Source organism: Cherax quadricarinatus, unplaced genomic scaffold (genome assembly GCF_038502225.1).
Source record: "Cherax quadricarinatus isolate ZL_2023a unplaced genomic scaffold, ASM3850222v1 Contig23, whole genome shotgun sequence".
NCBI classification, from domain to species: Eukaryota; Metazoa; Arthropoda; class Malacostraca; order Decapoda; family Parastacidae; genus Cherax; species Cherax quadricarinatus.
This window is the reverse complement of record NW_027195049.1, coordinates 418,313-443,944: the sequence shown is the minus strand read 5'-3', so window position 1 is coordinate 443,944 and position 25,632 is coordinate 418,313. Positions and strand designations below refer to the sequence as shown.

General features: G+C 41.5%; 1 protein-coding gene across 3 annotated transcripts in view; it reads right to left on the bottom strand.

Moving 5' to 3' along the window:
* shn (schnurri) overlaps positions 1–25,632 on the bottom strand; it is a 98,520-nt gene that overhangs the window by 17,820 nt on the left and 55,068 nt on the right. For 2 of the 3 annotated variants that reach the window (XM_070079819.1, XM_070079817.1), the window contains exons 2-4: positions 24,182–24,334; positions 7,227–11,806; positions 5,181–5,316 (exon numbers count right to left, since the gene is read on the bottom strand). In XM_070079819.1, coding sequence (XP_069935920.1) covers positions 5,181–5,316; positions 7,227–11,734 — 4,644 coding nt within the window. In that variant the 5' untranslated portion in view covers positions 11,735–11,806; positions 24,182–24,334. The remainder of the gene's footprint in view (positions 1–5,180; positions 5,317–7,226; positions 11,807–24,181; positions 24,335–25,632) is intronic. The other variant, XM_070079818.1, reaches the window with a different exon arrangement.

Sequence of the window (25,632 nt, the reverse complement as noted above, 5' to 3'; positions counted from 1 at the left end):
AGTTCTTGGTCTTATTACTTTTCCTTTTATATCCATGGGGAAGTGGAATAAGAATCTTTCCTCCGTAAGCCATGCGTGTTGTAAAAGCCAACTAAAATGCCGGGAACAATGGGCTAGTAACCCCTTTTCCTGTAAAGATTACTAAAAAGAATAAGAAGAAGAAAATTGTCAAAGTGGGAAGACTGAATGTGTGTGGATGTTGTGCAGATGATAAGAAAGAGATGATTGTGGATGTTATGAATGAGAAGAAGCGGATGTCCTGGCTTTAAGTGAAACAAAGCTGAAGGGGGTGGGAGAGTTTCAATGGAGAGGAATAAATGGGATTAGGTCAGGGGTTTCAAATAGAGCTAGAGAAGGAGTAGCAATAATGTTGAATGATAAGTTATGGCAGGAAAAGAGGGACTATAAATGTATTAAATCAAGGATTATGTTGAGTAAAATAAAGGTTGGATGTGAAAAGTGGGTTATAGTAAACATATATGCACCTGGAGAAGAGAGAAGTGTAGAGGAGAGAGAGATTTTGGGAAATGTTGAGTGAATGCGTGGGGAGTTTTGAACCAAGTGTGAGAGTACTTGTGGTTGGGGATTTCAATGCTAAAGTGGGTAAAAATGTTGTGGAGGGAGTAGTAGGTAAATTTGGGGTGCCAGGGGTAAATGAAAATGGGAAGCCTTTAATTGAGCTATGTGTAGAAAGAGGTTTGGTAATAAGTAATACATATTTTATGAAGAAGAGGATAAATAAATATACAAGGTATGATATAGCACATAATGAAAGTAGTTTGTTAGATTATCTATTGGCAGATAAAAGGTTGATGGGTAGGCTCCAGGATGTACACGTTTAGAGGGGCAACTGATATATCGGATCATTATTTAGCTGTAGCTACAGTTAGAGTAAGAGGTAGATGGGAAAAGAGGAAAATGGCAACAACAAGCAAGAGGGAGGTGAAAATGTATAAACTAAGGGAGGAGGAAGTTCGGGTGAGATATAAGGAACTATTGGCAGAAAGGTGGGCTGGTGCATGTATAAGTAGTGGGGGGGAGGGGGTTGAAGAGGGTTGGAATAGTTTTAAAAATGCAGTACACATATTAGAATGTGGGGCAGAAGTTTGTGGTTATAGGAGGGTGGGTGCAGGAGGAAAGAGGAGTGATTGGTGGAATGATGAAGTAAAGGGTGTGATAAAAGAGAAAAAGTTAGCTTATGACAGGTTTTTACAAAGCAGAAGTGTTATAAGAAGAGTAGAGTATATGGAGAGTAAAAGAAAGGTGAAGAGAGTGGTAAGAGAGTGCAAAAGGAGAGCAGATGACAGAGTGGGAGAGGCACTGTCAGGAAATTTTAATGAAAATAAGAAAAAATTTTGGAGTGAGTTAAACAAGTTAAGAAAGCCTAGAGAACGAATAGATTTGTCAGTTAAAAACAGAGTAGAGGAGTTAGTAGATGGGGAGATGGAGGTATTGGGTAGATAGCGAGAATATTTTGAGGAACTTTTAAATGTCGACGAAGAAAGGGAAGTGGTAATTTCAAGCACTGGCCAGGGAGGTATACCATCTTTTAGGAGTGAAGAAGAACAGGATGTGAGTGTGGAGGAGGTGCATGAGGCATTACGTAGAATGAAAGGGGGTAAAGCAGCTGGAACTGACGAGATCATGACAGAAATGTTAAAAGTAGAGGGGGATATAGTGTTGGAGTGGTTGGTATTTTTGTTTAATAAATGTATGAAAGAGAGGAAGGTACCTAGGGACTGGCAGAGAGCATGTATAGCCCCTTTATATAAAGGGAAGGGGGACAAAAGAGATTGTAAAAATTATAGAGGAATAAGTTTACTGAGTATACCAGGAAAAGTGCACGGTAGGGTTATAATTGAAAGAATTAGAGGTAAGACAGAATGTAGGATTGCAGATGAGCAAGGAGGTTTCAGAGTGGGTAGGGGATGTATTGATCAAGTGTTTACATTGAAGCATATATGTGAACAGTATTTAGATAAAGGTAGGGAAGTTTTTATTACATTTATGGATTTAGAAAAGGCATATGATAGAGTGGATAGGGGAGCAATGTGACAGATGTTGCAAGTACTGTATATGGAATAGGTGGTAAGTTACTAAATGCTGTAAAGAGTTTTTATGAGGATAGTGAGGCTCAGGTTAGGGTGTTTAGGAGACAGGGAGACTACTTCCCGGTAAAAGTAGGTCTTAGACAGGGATGTGTAATGTCACCATGGTTGTTTAATATATTTATAGAAGGGGTTGTAAAAGAAGTAAATGCTAGGGTGTTCGGGAGAGGGTTGAGATTAAATTATGGGGAATCAAATACAAAATGGGAATTGACACAGTTGCTTTTTGCTGATGATACTGTGCTTATGGGAGATTCTAAAGAAAAATTGCAAAGGTTAGTGGATGAGTTTGGTAATGTGTGTAAAGGTAGAAAGTTGAAAGTGAACATAGAAAAGAGTAAGGTGATGAGGGTATCAAATGATTTAGACAAAGAAAAATTGGATATCAAATTGGGGAGGAGGAGTATGGAAGAAATAAATGTTTTCAGATCCTTGGGAGTTGATGTGTCGGTGGATGGATTTATGAAGGATGAGGTTAATCATAGAATTGATGAGGGAAAAAAGGTGAGTGGTGCGTTGAGGTATATGTGGAAACAAAAAAACGTTATCTATGGAGGCAAAGAAGGGAATGTAAGAAAGTATAGTAGTACCAACACTCTTATATGGGTGTGAAGCTTGGGTTGTGAATGCAGCAGCGAGGAGGCGGTTGGAGGCAGTGGAGATGTCCTGTCTAAGGGCAATGTGTGGTGTAAATATTATGCAGAAAATTCGGAGTGTGGAAATTAGGAGAAGGTGTGGAGTTAATAAAAGTATTAGTCAGAGGGCTGAAGAAGGGTTGTTGAGGTGGTTTGGTCATTTAGAGAGAATGGATCAAAGTAGAATGACATGGAGAGCGTATAAATCTGTAGGGGAAGGAAGGCGGGGTAGGGGTCATCCTCGAAAAGGTTGGAAGGGGTAAGGGAGGTTTTGTGGCCGAGGGGCTTGGACTTCCAGCAGGGGTGCATGGGTGTGTTCGATAGGAGTGAATGGGGACAAATAGTATTTGGGGACTGATGATCTGTTGGAGTGTGAGCAGGCTAATATTTAGTGAAGGGATTCAGGGAAACCGGTTATTTTTATATAGCCGGACTTGAGTCCTGGAAATGGGAAGTACAATGCCTGCACTCTAAAGGAGGGGTTTGGGATATTGGCAGTTTGGAGGGATATGTTGTGTATCTTTATATGTATATGCTTCTAAACTGTTGTGTTCTGAGCACCTCTGCAAAAACTGTGATTATGTGTGAGTGAGGTGAAAGCGTTGAATGATTATACAAGTATTTTCTTTTTGGGGATTTTCTTTCTTTTTGGGTCACCCTGCCTTGGTAGGAGACGGCCGACTTGTTAAAAAAAAAAAAAAAAAGTTAAATATGGTAAACAATTCTACAAATATATTAAAACTATATATTCTCATTCTCACTAATTGCAATTACATAATCCAACCTTAACCCTTTCAGGCTCCAAGGCCCAAATCTGGAGTCACGCACCAGTGTCCAAGAATTTTCAAAAGAAATATTTGTTATTTTTTCTTATGAAATCGTAGAGAATCTTTTTGTGAAGGTAATAAAACAAAAAGTACGAAATTTGGTGGAAAATTGACGAAATTATGCTCTCGCGAATTTTGATGTGTCAGCGACATTTACGAATCGGCGATTTTGCTGACTTTGACTCCCATTTTAGGCCAATTACATTATTCCAATCAACCAAATTCTTAGCTATTTCACTAGTATTACTTCTATTCTATCGATTGAGCACAAGAAATCGCCAAGTCAACTGTTTCAACTACAAAATAAAGTGATCGGAAATTGTTAATTTGGCCAATTTAACACAAAGTTCAAAATATTCCAATTTCAAAATAGGGTCCAGAATAAACAATGTAGGCATTCCTGGCACTAAACTAACATTTCCTCTGTTCATTAGTTATGTTTTGAGGCTTTACAAATAAATTTCATTTTGATTTTTTATTCACATAATGAATTTTTATTCACACCAAAAAATAGAAGATTTACTGTTATGCAATATTGTAATAATTGTATAAATATCATCACCATATTTGTGAATGTATATTAGACCCACCAGCTGACGTGTATTAGACGTGTGAGGTCGTTTGTTTACTCTTGAATATCGGCAAAAATTTAACATTTCCGCTACTTTGAGCTCAGTTTCAAGCCATTTCCAGTGCTAAAACCAATCAAAATCATCTCTATTTCTGTAATATGTCTTCCATTCTATCAAATGAGACCAAGAAATCGCAAATACAACTATAAAAAACATACGAAAAAACACTGCAAAGTTGCTGTTTTAATCGAAAAATCATGATTTCATTTTTTTACTCTCATTATACACAGCGTGCTGCAGGATCTGTTTTATGTGGTGCACACATACCACATAGATGTATTCTCTCATATCTAGGCCCAAATGTACCACTCACAGTTTATCAGAGTGAGCTGAGCTCATGGCGTAGATCTACGGTTTGGACACTCACCGTAAAGCCGTAGATCTACGGGACGGACCCTGAAAGGGTTAAGTAATAACTGTCTGCTTGTATCTTCTCTTTGTAATTCATATATCTGCTAGTTATAAACCCTTATTGTCCTTATATATAAGCAATTACTTAGATACTGCCATTGTAGGCTTAAGTTAGACCTAAGTTTAATGAAATGCTCTGGATAACTATGGGCTTTCTGCACAAACGACTAAGACGAACATGTGAGCGATCTACAGCCCCTTACAGGACCATCTCAAACCCAACCTACCCAACATTATTCGCTTGACTCTTCACACTATATATACTCATGTGCTATTCATCCAGGTATATAATTTGTGACTTGATAAAGCCCATCTGTGTGGGCTAAATGTAGTCAATACAGAGTCGCATTATATTGCATTTGTGATTTTACAATTAGACTGGAGGTAGTGTCTTGATAGACATGTCGCAGATATACACTCTCTACACACCTGCAGATATAGGATCTATACACCTTCAGATATAATGTCTATACACCTGCAGATACAAGGTCCACACACCTGCAGATAAAAGGTCTACACACCTGCAGATATAAGGTCCACACACCTGCAGATACAAGGTCTACACACCTGCAGCGCCAGAGCCTCCTCGTTGACGTGACTTTCATCGACCACCGTCGGCACTGGTACAATGCCCATCTCCACACACCGCTTGTAGTGCGCCTTCGATCTCAGGTGTTTGGTCAGGTTCCCCTTCGTCTTGAAGCTGCAAGTCAATGTGTATTGATTTTTTTATGTAGAAACTGCAAAGTAATCTCTTAAATAATAGTACAGAGTCAGGTTTTTCATGATGCACCAGGAGGCCTGGTCATGGAGTGGGTCGCAGAGGCATTGACCCCCGAAACACCCTCCATGTATACCCAAGGTATACCCCAGGTATACTCCAGGTATACTTCAGGCAAGCACCTCGACAATGGTGCCATTTTTTTCAAAATATGATTGAGTAAGTAACTCCAGAAGTGAACCATACGTGGATAGCCCTTCATGGCCTGCACTAATAAATTTGGAATGTGCTTTTTAGCATATATAAAACATCACACTATACAGAGAAGCTTAATAAGATAGCTGGTCATTTTAAAAATCATATATGTAAATTAATGTAAGCATTTAGCAAATTTTTTTTTTTTGACACATCAGCCATCACCCACCAAGGCAGGGTGACCCAAAAATGAAGAAACACTTTCACCATCACTCACACCAACCCTGTCTTGCCAGAGGCATGTCTACATTACAGTTTGATGTTCGTAATATTTGTCAGGAAACAGGACAAGTGTTAGGCTAGGTTAGGTAAGGTTTGTCAGACACAAGTCGAGTGTTTCCTGATGCAGGTCTTAGTCATACAATGATCCACAGCTGGAGTTTTTAGTCATCTGACCGAGACCTTCCACTGGCTTCCCAAACTCTCTCAAAACCCTCAGCTTATTGCATCAGGTTTTTGTGATACATTAGCTGACCCAAAATACACTGCCCACCAGCAACTTTATTTTGTGCCTAACGATACTTTATTACTCGTCGACTACTTTATTTTCGTACTGTATAAACAATAAAAAAATTTATTTATATAGTCAATACTCAGGAGTGGTGTTGAGGGATCGAGAAATAGTAAAAACTCAAAAAAATATATCAGCTCCCCAAATAATAATAACAATAATTATTATAATAATTGTACTTGTGTATACAGCCTCTCCTCACTTAGTGATGTACTCGTTTACCGACGCCTCAGACTTACGACGGGCTCTCTGACCAGTATTCATACCTAAATAATGTATATTAGAGCTGATTTTGTCTCTTCTGTTTATTACAATATACAGTACACTACTGTATATATATACCAGAAATGTTATAAATGGTGCAAAGGTGACATTAAAACAATATCAAAGATGGTTGACACAAACTCACTACCATTATAGTATGCTCCTCACTTAGCTACGAATTCGTTTAATGACGTAGTCTCAGGAACGGAACTCCGTTGTTAAGTGAGGAGAGGCTGTATACACATACACACCCATCTGAGTTTTCTTCGATTTTCTTCATAATTCTTGTTCTTGTTTATTTCCTCTTATCTCCATGGGGAAGTGGAACAGAATTCTTCCTCCGTAAGTCATGCGTATCGTAAGAGGCAACTAACATACCGGGACCAAGGGGCTAGTAACCCCTTTAATATATAGTAAGAATCAGTATTAGTCTGCCCGAAATGCCGAGGCATGCTAGTGGCCTTCTTTGTAATTAATATTTTATAACATGTAAACCACAAACTGTAAACTTAAAATGAAAACAAACTTTTTCATTTTCATTTTTTCCTGTATAAAATACAGTGGACCCCCAGTTAACGATATTTTTTTCACTCCAGTACTGACCGAATTTGTTCCCATAAGGAATATTGTGAAGTAGATTAGTCCATTTCAGACCCCCAAACATACACGTACAAACGCACTTACATAAATACACTTACATAATTGGTCGCATTCGGAGGTGATCGTTATGCGGGGGTCCACTGTACTAAATGCCAGTAACAAGGAGCTAGTAACACCTCCTGTATAAATTACTCAATGCCTCGGTGGAAGACAGCTGGTGTATTAAAAAAATAACTACAGATGCTAATTATACAAGACTTACCTAAAAGAACAGTGACCACAAGCGTAGGGTCGCAGGTCGGTGTGTGTACGGATGTGTTTTTTGAGCATAGAGGGTTTCTTGCAGCGAATCCCACATGCCTCACACACGTACCTGCCCCTGCCACGACCCCTGACGTACGTGTAGTCTTCACTGCTCTTAAAGCCCCCTTCAAAAATTTTGATCCGCTTGGCCGAACCGCTATCTGAGCCCTCAGCCTCGTCGGTGACCTTACAAGGAGAGCCTACGCTGTCATCATCACTCTCGCGCTTCACCGAGGCACTGCTGCCTTCGCTGCAGCTTTGCTCACACACTTTACTACAGGACTCTTCGCTTTTGATATCCTTCCCATCTTTCTCCTTTGATTTTATTTCTTCCACTTCTTTATCTTTCTCTTTCTCTTGCTTAAATGTCCAGTACGATGAATGAGTCTGAATTAAGTCTAACTCTTTAGGCTTTGCAATTGTATAAGCTGGGTCGTATTTTCTCGACTCGTAGAGCCCCATACCCTGATATGGCGTCAATTTGAAAGGATTGTCATCTGCTGGCTTTCTAATCTGCCAATTAGAGTACATAGACAGCTTAGGGTCAGTAGACTGAGGTACATACATTGGCTGTTGTCTATAAATGCAACAAAAATATGACTTTGTAGAGACTTTGTGTCCTAAATAAGTATAGGCTGATCCATTCAGAAGCATTTGTACACAACTTTTCTTAGGTCGTGGGGTGTCAGGACTGACTAGGGTTGTCCCAATCAATGCTAGAGAAGATTTCGGCATATACGCTTGAGGTTTTAGTGCCAAAAAGTTTGGACGTTTCCGAGGCGGCAGGAATTCTTCAGAGTCAGACGAGTCGTCTTTTGAGCCATTGTCGTAACTCTGCTCTTCGTGAGGAGTCACAAGCCTTTCCGAAGTCTTCATCTCTGGCGCTGCATCCGACTTTACCGGATGAATTCGTATCTCCGGGTTAATGGATCGAACTTCGGGAGCTTTCCCAATAACTGATGACATTCTTGGAGAGAGACGATGAGAGACCTTGACATTACTAGACAGCGAGTGACCACACTCCCTCATTGGGCTGCTTGTGAGGTCTCTGGGTACCTCTTTTAACTTAGGTACTGTCAGGTTCTTCTCCCTAGATGGGCATATTAAAGCTGGAAGAGATGGAACAGAGGAGACAGGTGCAGTTGATGGCACAGGTGCCGAGACAGGAGCGACTGCTATCAATGGGCTTCTCTGCACGGTGTGAGCTGGAGGATGCAACACACTGCCCTGGGAATAGGGTCCTGGGATCCCTGGCACATAAGGGACCTTCTCATCCCCAACGGGTATGAGGGAGGGATACCCAGCAGACGGCAACTTGCCCTGCCTCTTCTGCTGCTCTCTTTCCTTCTCTTTAACTAAAAAGGTTTGAGATCCCCCAGCAGCATCTTCTACAGTAGCATCACTCACACCTCCACGAGTACCTCCAGAACTTGACGAACCTCCAGAGAGTCCTCCCGAACCTCCAGAACTTGATGAACCTCCTGATATTCCCCCCGTAGTTCCCGAATTCAACATTCCACCTGCTGCACTTGCTGGAAAGCTTCGTGGAGAAGCCCTAGATGCTACCGGGGATCGCACACTAGTCGATTTGTGATTTCCCAGCATCCCGTGCATGAGGGATGCCTGACTATGAAGAAATGCTTGGCCAGGGACACGAGGAGAATAGCCAGAAAAGGACAGGCCTCCCAAATCGGGAGTTGGAATTCCAGGAATGGCCAGGTTGGGCAGCTGGAGAGGCGGAGCGTATTGTAAAAATGATGGTGAATATGCAAACTGGCTGGTATCTGTATTATACACATCTGGAGGATGAGCTGCCTTTGCCATGTTCTGTGAAAGAACAGACTGTTCACGGTTCAATGATGAATTCACTAAGGTTGGAATAGTTTTGGTAGACGATGTGCTTGTCTGATTCTCTACCTGAACCATCGTTCCGCCGGAGTTGAGACCTGACTTGGCAATAGTCACCACCACTGATGTTGGAACGGATACTTCTGCTTTGGGGATACTGCCACCCAGTTGCTGTGGGGGGATGCAGATATCAATGGCTGGACTCGGGTGTTGGCCGGGATCTATCCTCATGGTTTTGAATTCATTTCCGTCGCAGATTTGAACTTCCCCACCAAAGAGGTGATGGTTATTGAGTTTTTGTTTATTTATGTCATCCATTAATTTTATACAAGACTCATTTTTATTCCCCCCTTGTCCCTTAGAAAATGTTGATGAGAAATACCTGGATCTTTCCTGTGCCACAGAATCAATATCAGACATTTTTCTTTTCTTAGTAGGGGGTGGAGCGCCCTCTGGAGCCGATTTACTCCTGTATACCTTCGGTGAGAGGTCAGAGTGGTATTTAAAATCGTCCTCCGAGCCTCGTCTTTGTGGCGTTTCCCCAACTGATGATCCTCTTGATGATGAACGCTCACGGTCGTGTTGGTCCACATACTCGTTTTTTTTCTGCAGATCCAGAGCTGCTTCTTTCTCCCCCGACCAACGTCCCCCATCACTACTCTTGATTGAGTCTGGAGTCCCTCTTTCGCTTCCAGTGCTTGGTCTCTGTCCACAGTAATGGCGAAGATGGTATTCCAGGTCCTCAGGATTTCGAAAAGGTATTCTACATCTTAAACACGTGAGAGAGCCAATGTCACCCAGTGTAACAGCCTGGCTGCACCTCCTGCTATGTTCCTGTCTCTCTAAGTTTTGGTCAATAGCATTTGCAATGCCAGCACGGGCAGTTAAGAGAAGGTTTTTGATAACTGATCCCTCAGGGTTTTGTGGATGCTGCTGTAGAAGAGGTGGATCGTCGAGAGGCATTAATCGACTCTTTGATAAGTCTCGAGCAACACAAGGGCCCTCAGAGATGCACCGCTTGCGTGATGCATCAGACATGTTGAAGTCAACCATAGTCACATGGGAGGCAGTGAAGGTTGGGGCAGACTGAGAATAAGAGGTAGTAGGTCCTTGTGATGATATGGAAGGTTTGGAAGCACTGATTGGGGTGGCTACTGGAGGCGGCTGAGCAAGAGGCAGATGTGGGGTGGGTGGAAGACTGGGACTGTACGAAGACCGTGCCTCAACCATGATGGGTTCAGCAGCGAGGGAATGACTTCTCTCACGGGAGTATGGCTGCACAGGCCCTGAACAAGCAGGAAGGGTTACAGAAGCAGATTTAACATTTTTTAAATTTGAATCTGCAAGATTGTATCTTCGACTTTTACCGCTGCCGGACCCGTCGCTCTCGCTTGATGAAGAGCCGAGGCTGTTCTGGCGCCTGTAACGCCGAGACCACAGCGGGTTGTGGGTCTCCACGATGGCTTGATTTTCAACAATCAATTTAGTGATATGTTGCCCGACTAAATCTGGACTAGGAGACTTCATCCCTTTCCACAGAGAACTTACAGTCTGAGAGGCCACCACAGAGTTCCGCTGAGCAGATGTCGCTCCATCATCCTTCCTGTTGGCCGCCCGAATATCTAGTGGAGGAAGGCATTGCTTAGGAACGCTGGAAGGATTTGGGGAGTGAGGCCTGGGACTGGAGTGAGCACCCTGGCCAGGGTGACTGAGGGTAGAGGCAGCAAGCACTTGATATGTCGGAGTGTTGATGACATTACTGTCAAATGTAGTGACATCCTGAGGTGGGGTTGACAACTGTCTTTGTATTGGAGGAGACTGTCTCTTAGGCCCGCTCTCCTCCTGGGGTGAATACTGAGCACAAACGCGGAACTTGGGCTTGTATATAAAATTGCCTCGATCTTTGCCATCTTCTTGATATATTCTGGCGGCCGAGGAGGTAGCAGTGATGCTCGCTGGCTGCTCCAGGGTGGAAACATGACCCACAGAAAGGTCAGCAGGTTGGCACTGCTGCCCAGTTTCTCGACTGGGGCAGCGGGAGCCTTCATCTCCCTCTATGTCAAGATTGTCGCTGGATTCTACCGTCCCGTCACTGCCGTCCTGACCCCCGCCATCACACCTAAGGGCATGGGCTCGGGATCTGGTATGTTTCAAATAGTTACTCTTGGTTTTAAAGGCTACGCTACATTGTTCGCAGCTATACGGCCGCTCATTGGTGTGGGTGCGGATGTGTTTGTCCAACACTGAGGGTTTAGCACACCCCACCCCACAATACTCACATTTGTACTTGCCACCACTATTTCCATTTTTCTTTTTACTGTCGTCAGATTCCAAGGAGAACTGAACGCCACTTCCGGAGAAATTATTCGCCACCGGCGTGGAGAGGAAACCATTAATGGGCGACGGAGCCCCTAACACTGATGCTTTGTTTGATCTCACAAGTACCGTCGAGGATGCCGTCTTGCTGCTCCTTCCATTCTCGTCGTGGTGGGGCTGTTGCTGCTTTTCCACAGTGTCACAGGCCTCGATTGGGGCCCTTTTGAACTTCTTGTGTGTATAGGTAACATTGGCGGAGGGGTTCATGAGGTCTGAGCACGTGATCACACCCATGAGACGCATGCATGACACTCAATCCACACTGTCCCTCTCATCTTAATGACTCATTGTGTTTTCTGCTGTGCCAGTAATCATCTGCAATTAAGAAATTTTTCAGTATGTTGTTTCAAGAAACAAAAGTATATAAATATTAAAATTCGTAAATCAGACAAAATACTCCATTTTGTAAAATAAAAAAAATGCTATAGTTTGTAAATCTAACAAAATAATATAGTATTACATTCTGTGAATTAAAAAAAATAATATATTCTAACAAATTCTAACATTAAGAACAATAAATTCTAACATTAACCCTTAAACTGTTCAAACGTAGATTTATGTTTGTGCGCGTAGCGCTCCGACCTTAATTTTCTCCATAAGAAACAATGTAAAAAAAATAGTAGATCTACGTTCGGAGCGCTATGCGTGCAAATGTGGATCTACGTTTGGACAGTTTAAGGGTTAAGAACAATAAATTCTAACATTAAGAACAATAAATTCTAACATTAAAAACAATAAATTCTAACATTAATCCCAACCTGAAGCACTTTCTTGATATTTGCAACAGGACTCACACACACACAATACATGGCACAAAAATCTCTGACATTCCCCGTGTCCAGTTAAATCTCTTCAAAAATTCAGTGCACATAAAAGGACCCAAAATCTGGAACTCTCTGCTGGAAATCTCCAGAGCCACTGTCTCAGCAAGTATCTTCAAACCTACTATTAAAAAACATCTTTTCTCCCAAACATAGCATCAGCTAAATACAAAAGGACCCCCGTATCCACAGATTTTGTATCCATGGATTCTGTATCCACGGTTTACTGTGACCCAAAAATAACCCTTCAAACAACTCTTAATTTTGCTTAATAATGACCCAAATGTGCAAACGTAGTGATGGTGGTAGTTCTTCAAAGCCTAAGAGAAGCTGTGTAGTGGTTCCCATCCGTGGAAAAGTGATGATTCTTGACTTTTTGTGCCTAATTTATCAATTAAACTTTATCGTAGGTATGTACGCAAATGAAAAATGACTTATATGTAAGGTTCGCTACTATCCATGGTCTCGGTTATCCACGGTAGGTCTTGGAAGGTATCCCCTGCAGATACCAGGGCATTACTGTATATGAAAACTACATACCCACATTCTCAACGTCCCGAACAGACGTAAAACAATATAATCTCTCAGTATCTGTAATTCTCCCAAACATTAAAAAATTGTGTCCTCTTTAGGTTAATAACCAAACCTGTAATACCTTACCAATTAAACTTGATAATACCCATATAGCATGAACTAATAAGATATTCAATTCTCTTGTATTCACTGTAACTCCTAAATTTATACTTACACTCACCCAAGTGACTGTATACAATTATTCATATCGCCTTATTAATCTTAAGTCACTCTGAAGTTTGCCTGAAATGCTCTGCATATTAAGGGGCTTTTTGAATGTATACCAAAATGTCATTCACCTTCGCATAAACATTGCACAGTGGAACCTTGGTTTTCACGATTAATCTGTTCGATAAAGTCTGACGAAAACTGAATCCTATGAAAACTGCAGCAACATTTTCCGTAAGAAATAATGTAAATCCAATTAATCCGTCTTAATGTTCGACAAGAGGTGAGTAGTATTTACGTATTTGTGGGAAGTCAGTGCAGGTAGCCGGTAGGTGTAGCCTGGGCTACACCTACCAGCTACTTAAACTGCAGCCCAGAGCCATATTATTACCATTAACATACCTTGTTCACTGAATTTAATCGTTTCTAACAACTACTACCTTTAGATGCCATCATAAATGAAGGGAGAAGTAATGAATAATTCATGCTAAGAATTGTAAACAAAAGCGGGAGTGACTGGGCCAAAAGCACATTCATACACGTTTTCTTTGGTGCTGGACCAAAGAAAACATAATGTTTTCCCTTCGCCTGGTATATAAACATGCTATGTTTATATGCTATGGAGGTGTGGCTGCCGGGCGGAGAGAAAACACTACGTAATACTAATAATAATCACTCTTGGGCACATTAAATGTCTTATTTTATGCTAATATGGACATTTTCATTAATCCATCTATGATATTTTCTTCGAAATTATATAAGAAACACATTACATAGCATATAAACATGTGTACACCACTTTTATACTTTGCTACAAGTTCTTTCTTGAATTCTATCGTGTTTCTCACCTTCTTCATCAAAGGGCTGGCACTCGAAACATTCTTTGGTCTCATTCAATTCAATTCAAACTTTATTCTCTATAAGTATTACAATGCTGAGTTTACAGAATTTGGTTATTGTGTGGTTTACATGTAGTAAAATAATAATTACAGAGTGTACCACTAGAACGCCTAGCATGGCTAGGCATTTCGGGCAGACTTATATTAAATCTTAGGTTTAAAATGTTACAGAATTATGAGATAAGTTGGTATTATGGCTAAGTGACTAAATACTAGTTGTGAGTTTAGCAATGTGAATGCTTTTGTTTTGGCACTATACATAGTTTCAGTATTGGAGTATCACAGGCCAACTTTTGACTAGTTAAGATTCATTATTTTGAGATTGAGATTGGTATTTCTGTTTATGGTCAAATGGGTGAGTGAGTGTAAGTGTGAACCACCAGGTGGTATTCGTATTATTAGTTGACAGGGTGTATCAGGGAGATAAGATGTTTTCTGATGGTAGTTTTGAAGGTGATGAATGTGTCTGCAGTTTTGGAATTTTCAGGTAGGGTGTTCCAGATTTTAGGGCCTTTGACATACATTGAATTTTTGTAAAGGTTTAGTCGGACACGGGGAATGTCATAGAGATGTTTGTGTCTGGTGTTGTGCCTGTGGGTTCTGTCACAACTATCAAGAAAGTGTTTTAGGTCAAGGTTAATATTGGAATTTAAGGTCCTGTAGATGTAGATTGCACAGTAGTAAGTGTGGATGTACTGAACAGGGAGTAAGTTTAGATCTATGAAGAGTGGGGGGGGTGTGTTGCCAGGGATGGGATTTAGTGATTATTCTTACTGCGGCTTTTTGTTGGGTTATTATTGGCTTTAGGTGTGTTGCTGCAGTTGAACCCCAAGCACAGATAGCATAGGTGAGGTATGGATATATAAGTGAATGGTATAGTGTGAGAAGGGCAGTTTGCGGCACGTAGTATCGTATCTTGGAGAGGATCCCAACCGTTTTGGATACTTTTTTGGTTATGTGTTGGATATGGGTGCTGAAGTTCAGGTTGTTGTTGAGGTATAGGCCTAGGAATTTGCCCTCATTATGCCTGGTAATTAGAGTGTTGTCGATCTTAATGTTAATTTGCGCATCTCCTGCTCTGCTACCAAACATAATGTCAACGTTAAGTGTAAGTTTATTGGCTGTCATCCAAGTCGATATTTTGATCAGCTCCTCATTAACAATGATGTTGAGGGTTGCAAGATTAGGGTGAGAGATGACATAAGTCGTGTCATCAGCAAAGAGAATGGGGTTCAGGTGTCGAGATACGTTTGGAAGATCATTGATGTATATGAGGAAGAGCAGGGGACCAAGGACACTTCCCTGCAGAACTCCAGTATCAAGTGGCTGTGTTGTTGATGCTGTGTCTTTAATGGTGACATACTGATACCTATTCGTAAGGTAAGATTTGAAATATGCAAGCGCATGGCCTCTTATACCATAATGGTCAAGTTTGTGGAGTAGGATGCCGGGGTCTACTGTGTCAAAAGCTTTTCTTAGGTCAATAAAAATTCCTAGTGGATATTCCTTATTTTCCAATGCTGTGTAAAGCAGATCTAGCATTTTTATAATTGCATCGTTAGTGCTTTTATTTTTCCTGAATCCAAATTGGCAGTATGTTTTGTGACGTTATAAATGAATATAGTCTCCTGTGCACGAGTTTCTCAAAGATTTTGGATAGCAATGGTAAGTTTGATATTGGCCTATAGTTGTTTAACCCTTTGACTGTCGCAACCCCAAATCCTGAGGTGTCTCCTGGTGTCGCAAAATTTAAAAAAAAAAAAAATTATTTTTTCTTATGAAATGATAGAGAATCTTTTCCCGATTGTAATGACACCAAAAAAAATTAAATTTGATGGAAAACTGATGGAATTATGCTCTCGCAAAGTTAGCGACCTCAGCGATATTTACAAATCGGTGATTTCGCCCACTTTGAGCCCTATTTTCGGCTAATTCCATTGTTCCAGTCGACCAAACTCATAGCTATTTCTTTAGAAGTCCATTTTTTCTATCGATTGAGTACAAGAAACTGCCCATTTACCGATTTCAACTACCCAATAATGTGGTCAGAAATTTGCAATTTGGCCAATTTCACGAAAATTAAAAAATATGATAATTTCAAAATAAGGTCCAGAATGAACAATGCAGACATTCCTGGCTCTAAAATAACATTTTCTTTGTTCATCAGTCATGTCTCCAGGCCCCTCTGATATTACTCTTGCTTTCTATTTTGAATTTTTATTCAAACAAAAAATAGAAGACTTACTATTATGCAGACTACTGCAATACTGTAATAATTGTATAAATAACATCAATCCATTCATGACTGCATATTAGAATGGCTAGTTGGACATTTATTGGACAATGACATCATTTGTTTACTTTTGAACATTGGCAAAAATCAAACATTTCCCCTACTTTGAGCTCCATTTCCAGGTTCTTTTTATAGTAAATTCAATCAAAATCACCTCTACTTCTATAATATGTTTTCCATTCTATCAAATGAGACCAAGAAAATGAGAATACAACCATAAATACTATACGAAAATAGACCACAAAGTCGGCATTTTAATTAAAAAAAACGGTCGGAGTTTTTTTTTCTCATTATGCACTGCGTGCTCCAGGATTTTTTTTATATGGTGCACACTGACCACACAGACCCATTCTCTCACATGTGGGCCTACCAGCTTTCTCCTGCTTGATTTGAAGCCGCTAGAATTTATGAGTATATATACGTCAAACACGGTACCTCGTAAGACGTATATATACGGCCGCGACAGTCAAAGGGTTAAATCTGTAGGGTCACCACCTTTATGTATAGGTGTAACCCTTGCCGTCTTGAGTAGTTTCGGGAAGGTGCTAGCTTCTAATGACTTGTTAAAAAGCAATGAGATAGTATGCGAGAGGACATGGGCCACTCTCTTGTACAATAATGGTGGGACATGAGACAGATTCCCTGAGTTATTTTTAAGTGACTTTATAATCTCGGTGACTTCCGTGGGCTCAGTTGGAGCAAGATAGAAGGAATTTGGGAAATTCCCATCTAGGTAGTCCCCGGCATGGGCATTGGTACGTGGGATTTTATTGGCGAGATTAGAACCTATGGTTGAGAAGAAGTCGTTTATCTTGTTAGCTGTGTCGGTGGGTTGCAGTGGTGTTTCATTAGGTTTAGTTAGGACAATATTCTTGTTTTTTTTCAGTTTGTGGGTCCCTAGAATCTGAGAGAGTGTTTTCCAGGTCTTTTTTATATCTCCTCTAGTGTCTGTGAATCTACTGGAGTAGTATAGTTGTTTGGCTTTCTTTATTACTTTGGTGAGGACTGATGAATAGTGTTTAAGAATATCTTTGTGTATTAAGCCCTGTCTATATTGCTTTTCATATTGGTGTTTCTTATCAATGGATTTCAGAATGGTGCTGGTTAGCCATGGGCAACCAAGCCGTTTGTTTGTGATCTGTTTCGTTTTTATAGGACAATGTTTGTTGTATAGTCTAAGTAGTTTGTTAAGAAAAATGTCTGTCGAGTCATCAATACCATTGGCCTTGGAGAATTCTGTAGGCATGGTGGCTTATTTAGCAGTTGCACTCAATAAACAACCACAAAAAACAATGGATTATTGGCCGAGTCAAGCGGACGTGTTTGATACAGACTATTTTCAACTCTACGAAAACCAAATGGATGTACGAAAACTGGGACAAAATTTCAACGAAAAAAGTCGTCAAAAACCGAATTCTACAAAAACTGGGGCATACGAAAACCAAGGTTCCACTGTATCGTGGTGAAATAAAGTATTATTATTATTATTATTATTATTATTATTCACAGATGCTGTCTACCCTACTTCTAGCCTTCACAGATGCTGTCTATCCTACTTCTAGCCTTCACAGATGCTGTCTATCCTACTTCTAGTCTTCACAGATGCTGTCTATCCTACTTCTAGCCTTCATGGATGCTGTCTCAGATCTTCTAGCCTTCACAGATGCTGTCTACCCTATTTCTAACCTTCACAGATGCTGTCTACCCTACTTCTAACCTTCACAGATGCTGTCTATTCTACTTCTAGCCTTCACAGATGCTGTCTACCCTATTTCTAGCATTCACAGATGCTGTCTACCCTAATTCTAACCTTCATAGATGCTGTCTCAGATCTTCTAGCCTTCACAGATGCTGTCTACCCTATTTCTAACCTTCACAGATGCTGTCTACCCTACTTCTAACCTTCACAGATGCTGTCTATCCTACTTCTAGCCTTCACAGATGCTGTCTACCCTACTTCTAGCCTTCACAGATGCTGTCTACCCTACTTCTAGCCTTCACAGATGCTGTCTACCCTACTTCTAGCCTTCACAGATGCTGTCTATTCTACTTCTAGCCTTCACAGATGCTGTCTACCTTATTTCTAACCTTCACAGATGCTGTCTACCCTACTTCTAGCCTTCACAGATGCTGTCTACCCTACTTCTAGCCTTCACAGATGCTGTCTACCCTACTTCTAGCCTTCACAGTCATCATCTTGTTCAATCGTCACTTACACACAACTTTCCCTGTATGAATCTCAGTTCTGGGTTTGTCTCTGTAGATGACTTCCTTTCTCATTACATTGTCAGATGCTCCAAACTTCAGAACACTTGTGACTTCACCTGAGCCTTTCTTCTCTCCCTACCTCTTCTCCTTTCCTCTATTTTCATCTTTCTTCTGCCTAGGTATGTTCTGTCCAGTTTTTATCCCCTTGTGTTTTTGGTTCCACCCTTATGGGCCAGTAGCTCTCCTGCAGTGTTATTTTTTGTACTTACCCTTACTCTTCTATTACTACCACTGCTACTTCCACTACCAGCATTACCTCCACCACTGCTACTTCCACTACCAGTGTTACCTCCACCACTGCTACTTCCACTACCAGCATTACCTCCACCACTGCTACTTCCACTACCAGTGTTACCTCCACCACTGCTACTATCACTACCAGCATTACCTCCACCACTGCTACTTCCAATACCAGTGTTACCTTCACTGCTACTTCCACTACCAGCATTACCTCCACCACTGCTACTTCCACTACCAGCATTACCTCCACCACTGCTACTTCCACTACCAGCATTACCTCCACCACTGCTACTTCCACTACCAACATTACCTCCACCACTGCTACTTCCACTACTAGTGTTACCTCCACCACTGCTACTACCACTACCAGCATTACCTCCACCACTGCTACTTCCAATACCAGTGTTACCTCCACTGCTACTTCCACTACCTGCATACCTGTTCCACTGCTACTTCCACTACCTGCATACCTGTTCCACTGCTACTTCCACTACCAGCATTACCCCCACTACTGCTTCTCCACTTCTTTCTTCCTCTCTTTATCTCATCCCTGCCCTCCTTGCCTATACAGTATATACTGGCTCCCTCATCTTCGTCATAGTGGCTTGTTAATGGTTGAAGTTGGACCAAAGCGTCGTCCTAAGTCTCTTTCTCCTAAGTGCAGGTTATGATTTTGCACATAGTGATCGTGTCTCTCCTCTAAAGAAGTCAGGTTCATTTCCTTCAACTTCTCCTCATAGTTCATTCTTCTCAGTTCTGGCACTAGTCTGGTTGTATATCTTTGGACCTTTTCCAGTTTCTTCAGGTGGTTGACCAGGGTTATACCTAGAGTATATCTGGACCTGGAGTATACCATGGACCGGGCCACTGAGGCGTTGACCCCCGTGGCCTGGTCTGTGACCAAGCCTGGTGTGGGCTCCATGCTGGGGTCAAGTACTCAATGACTGACCTATTTATTTATAAGGTTCTGAAGGGCTCTCCACTCAAGGTCCTAAATGCTGTTCCGACGTCCACTGAACCTGCTGACACTTCTGACGTTATATGATTTATGTGTATTTCTGATGACATGATTGATGTTATGCTCACCCCCAGCTCATTTCACTTTCTGATATCACCTGATTTAACCTAACTTAACCTAATTTAACCTAACTTAACCTAAACTGACCTTGCCTAACTTAACCTAACTCAATTTATCCTAACTTAACCTAATTTAACCTAAACTAATATAGCCTAACCAAAAACCAAATAGAACAATTTGCTTTATGTCAAGAATGTACATATCACCATTACAAGCAACAAGTGTACGTACAAGCATTACCACTCCTCCAAGTAACATCATTACATGTGTCAGTACTAAAAGTACCAAACTACAGTGGACCCCCGAGTTTCGTGATTAATCCGTTCCAGAGAGCCTGCTGAAAGTAAAAATTCACAAAACTCGAAACCATTTTCCCCATAAGAAATAATGGAAATAAAATTAATCTGTTCCAGACACTCAAAAATATTAAAATAATTTTTTTTTTCAAATTAAATAAAGATTTATATACTGAAATCAATGAGAAATCAAGTACAGTACATGCATATAAAAAATAATAATAACATTACACTTACCTTTGCTGAAGACTTCTGGGTGGATGGAAGATGGGAGGAGGGATAGGAGGAAGGTGTTCACTATTGTTTAGAAGGATAATCTCCTTCCATTAGGACTTTAGGTAGCAAGTCCTTATCTGGGGTTACTTCCCTTCTTCTTTTAATGCCACTGGGAACAACTTGAGATTCACTGGACCCCTGGCGCACAAAATATCTATCCAGAGAGGTATTTTTCTTGTGTTTCTTTAAGATTTCCCTGAAGTGGGACACAACACTGTCACTGTACATGTTGCAGATATGGCTTGTTTCAGCTTGGTCAGGGTGATACTTTTCAACAAAACTTTGCAACTCATTCCACATTCCACACATGTCCTTAATCACTGAAGAAGGAACCTCCTTCACTCTCTTTTCCTCCTCCTCTGAAGCAAGTTCCTCGGCTGTGGCCTGATGCTGTTCCAGATGAAGCTCTTGCAGTTCGTCAGTGGTTAGCTCTTCCCTGTGGTCCTCCACCAACTCTTCCACATCTCTGTCACTCCCATCCAACCCCATGGACTTGCCCAATGCCACAACACCTTCCACAACAGGCAGAGGGTCGGCAGGGACAGGGTCTGCCTCAAACCCTTCAAAATCCCTCTGGATTGTGTTCCTCACTTTATTTACCAAAGGGCTTGCACTAGCTTTCCTTAGGTCCATGATGACTTATTCAGCAGTTGCAAGCACAAAAAACAATGGATTATTATGAAATGTATTGTATGAACCCACGGGGTGATGGTCACGTGTTGGTAAACAATGGCACACTGAGCGTGAATGGCATGGGAGACTGGCTTGGTGTGCTCGGTGACGGGTGGATGGGTACTAGACGGTCGCCGAAACACGAGTCTAATCACGAAACTTGAGGCCAAATTTTGCCAAAAAAACTTGCCGAAGGTCGAATTTCACAAAAGTCGAGGCTGCCGAAACTCCAGGGTCCACTGTATTACTAATAGTACTAATAGTTATAATCATAACCATGATTTCTGAAGGGGTGGAGTGGTAAGCCAGTGGAAGGCCTCGGTCAGATAACCAAAAGCTCCAGCTGTGGGTCATTATATGACTAAAACCCGTGTCAGGAAACACTTGTCCTGTTTACTGACAAATCTTACCTAACCTAACACTTGTCCTGTTTACTGACAAATCTTACCTAACCTAACACTTGTCCTGTTTCCTGACAAACATTACACCTACATACCTACAAGTATAGTACGACCCCATATCTGTGGGGGTACGTTCCTGGGACCTGCCGTGGATACCGAAATCACAAATACAGTGGACCCCCGAGTTTTGTGATTAATCCGTTCCAGAGAGCCCGCCGAAGGTTGAAATTCACGAAACTCGAAATCATTTTCCCCATAAGAAATAATGGAAATAAAATTAATCCGTTCCAGACACCCAAAAATATTAAAATAAAATATTTTTTTCAAATTAAATAAAGATTTACATAATGAAAACAATCAGAAATCAAGTACATGCGTTTAAAATAAATAATAATAACATTACACTTACCTTTACTGAAGACTTCTGCGTGGATGGAAGACGGGAGGAGGGGATAGGAGGAAGGTGTACACTATTTTTTGGAAGGAGAATCTCCTTCCATTAGGACTTCAGGTATGAAGTCCATATCTGGGGTTACTTCCCTTCTTCTTTTTATGCCAATGGGACTAGCTTGAGAGTCACTGGGCCCCTGTCGCACAAAATATCTGTCCAGAGAGGCCTGTTTCTGGCGTTTTTTTAAGATTTTCCTGAAGTGGGACACAATATTGTCATTGTACATGTTGCCAATACGGCCTGCAACAGCTTTGTTAGGGTGAAGTTCATCCATAAATGTTTGCACTTCAGTCCACTTTCCACAAATGCCCTTAATCTTTGAAGAAGGCACCTTCCTCCATCTCTCTTCCTCCTGCTCTGCAGCAGTTTCCTGAGCTGTGATCTGTTGCTGTTGCAGATGAAGCTCTTGCAGTTCTTCAGTGGTTAGCTCTTCCCTGTGGTCCTCCACCAACTCTTCCACATCCTCACCACTCACCTCCAACCCCAGGGACATCCCCAATGCCACAATAGTTTCCACAACTGGCATAGGTTCCTTAGGGTCAGCCACAAACCCTTCAAAATCCCTCTCTTGTACACAATCTGGCCACAAATTTCTCCAAGCAGAGCTCAAAGTCCTGGAAGTCACTCCCTCCCAAGACTTACCTATAAGGTTTATGCAATGGAGGATATTAAAGTGATCTTTCCAGAACTCTCTTAGGATCAATTCAGTGTCTGAGGTCACTTCAAAGCACTTCTGAAACACTGCTTTGATGTAGAGTTTTTTGAAGTTTGAAATGACCTGCTGGTCCATGGGCTGGAGGAGAGGAGTGGTATTAGGAGGCAAGAACTTCACCGTGATGAAACTAAACTCCTCCACTATTTGCTTTTCCAAGTCTGGAGGATGAGCAGGAGCATTGTCCATTACCAGGAGGCACTTGAGTGGCAATTTATTTTCCAGGAGGTATTTCTTCACACTGGGGCCAAACACTTCATTAAACCAGTCTAGGAAAATTCCCCTTGTGACCCATGCCTTACTGTTAGCCTTCCACATCACACACAAGTTACTCTTGGCGACACTGTATTTCTTGAGCACTCTGGGATTTTCAGAGTGATACACCAGTAAAGCTTCACTTTAAAATCCCCAATAGCATTACTACAAAACATGAGAGTAAGCCTGTGTTTCACAGGCTTGTGTCCTGGGAGTGCCGCTTCCTCCTGCATGATGTAGGTCCTCTTTGGCATTTTCTTCCAGAAGAGGCCTGTTTCGTCACAATTAAACACTTGCTGGGGTTTGAATTCTCCAGTGTCTATGCACTCCTTAAACTCCTGTACAAACTTCTCAGCTGCTTTTTTGTCAGAACTGGCAGCCTCACCATGCCTTATCACACTGTGAATGCCACTACGCTTCTTAAATCTCTCAAACCAACCTTTGCTGGCCTTAAAATCACAAGCATCACCACTTGTTGCAGGCATGTTCTTTACGAGATCGTCATGCAACTGCCTTGCCTTTTCACATGTTATCAACTGCGTAACACTATCTCCTACTAACTCTTTTTCGGTAATCCACACCAATAATAACCTCTCCACTTCTTCGAGGATTTGTGATCTCCTTTTTGTCAGCATATCCACCCCTTTTGCAACAACAGCACAATTTATTTCCTTTCCTTTTGCCACGATCGAAGTGATGGTTGAATGGGGCTTGCCATACATCCTGGCAAGCTCTGTAACACGCACTCCACTCTCATATTTTTCAAGCATTTCCTTCTTGAATTCGATCATGTTCCTCACTTTCTTTCTTTCCTTGGGCTCATGGTGACTTATTTAGCAGTTGTAATCACAAAAAACAATGGATTATTACGTATGAACCCGCGGGGTGATGGTCACGTGTTGGTAAACAATGGCACACTGAGCGTGAATGGCGTGGGAGATTGGCTTTGTGTGTGCGGTGACAGGCGGATGGGTATCGGACGGTTGCCAAAACACGAGTTTTTTCACGAAACTCGAGGCCAAATTTTTCCAAAAAAACTCGCTGAAGGTCGAATTTCACGAAAGTCAAGGATGCCGAAACTCGAGGGTCCACTGTAGTAGCAAACCCTATAAGTCCTATAAATACCTATTATAAAGTTAAATAAATAAATTATGCACAACAACTGGAGAATTATCACTCTTTCACTGATAAGAAGCACTTCACAGTTTCTCTTAAGCTTTGAAGAGATAAGTGAAACTGGAAAACAGGATCTGCAGATGCTGTACTCCACAAGCGCAAAAAACTAACCGTGAATATAGTACATGTAGTGGCAGCGGCAGCAGCGGCGGCGGCAGCAGCAGCGGCGGCAGCAGCAGCAGCGGCAGCAGCAGCAGCGGCGGCGGCAGCAGCAGCAGCAGGGTAAGAATATCGGTTTAACACCACCATGGCCGCTGTTTTAGCCTGAAAAATAAAATTAAATCGTAACTTTCCGTGGCACGGAACTCCGACTGCAGCCATAAACAGTTAACAAATCTACATTTTTTTTTAATTCAGTCATACACACTGTACATAATACTGCCTTAGAATTAACATCACTGAGAAGCACTAAACTCAAAGGGGTTAAATAGAACTAGGGAATGAAGGCAATACAGCAACTGAGGAAAAGTTATTCACATGCACTGAATGACAAATCCTCTACCAGGATCATGGGACACCTCATGAAGTAACGCTGCTGTACCATACACAAATTTAGAGTTCGTGAGTCATCTCATGAAGTGACGATGCTGTACCATACGCAAATTTAGAGTTCGTGAGTCATCTCATGAAGTGACGCTGCTGTACCATACGCAAATTTAGAGTTCGTGAGTCATCTCATGAAGTGATGCTGCTGTACCATACGCAAATTTAGAGTTCGTGAGTCATCTCATGAAGTGACGATGCTGTACCATACGCAAATTTAGAGTTCGTGAGTCATCTCATGAAGTGACGATGCTGTACCATATGCAAATTTAGAGTTCGTGAGTCATCTCATGAAGTGACGCTGCTGTACCATACGCAAATTTAGAGTTTGTGAGTCATCTCATGAAGTGACGCTGCTGTACCATACACAAATTTAGAGTTTGTGAGTCATCTCATGAAGTGACGATGCTGTACCATACACAAATTTAGAGTTTGTGAGTCATCTCATGAAGTGACGATGCTGTACCATACGCAAATTTAGAGTTCGTGAGTCATCTCATGAAGTGACGATGCTGTACCATATGCAAATTTAGAGTTCGTGAGTCATCTCATGAAGTGACGATGCTGTACCATATGCAAATTTAGAGTTCGTGAGTCATCTCATGAAGTGACGATGCTGTACCATATGCAAATTTAGAGTTCGTGAGTCATCTCATGAAGTGACGCTGCTGTACCATACGCAAATTTAGAGTTTGTGAGTCATCTCATGAAGTGACGATGCTGTACCATATGCAAATTTAGAGTTCGTGAATCATCTCATGAAGTGACGCTGCTGTACCATATGCAAATTTAGAGTTCGTGAGTCATCTCATGAAGTGACGCTGCTGTACCATACACAAATTTAGAGTTCGTGAGTCATCTCATGAAGTGACAATGCTGTACCATATGCAAATTTAGAGTTCGTGAATCATCTCATGAAGTGACAATGCTGTACCATACACAAATTTAGAGTTCGTGAATCATCTCATGAAGTGACAATGCTGTACCATAGGCAAATTTAGAGTTCGTGAGTCATCTAC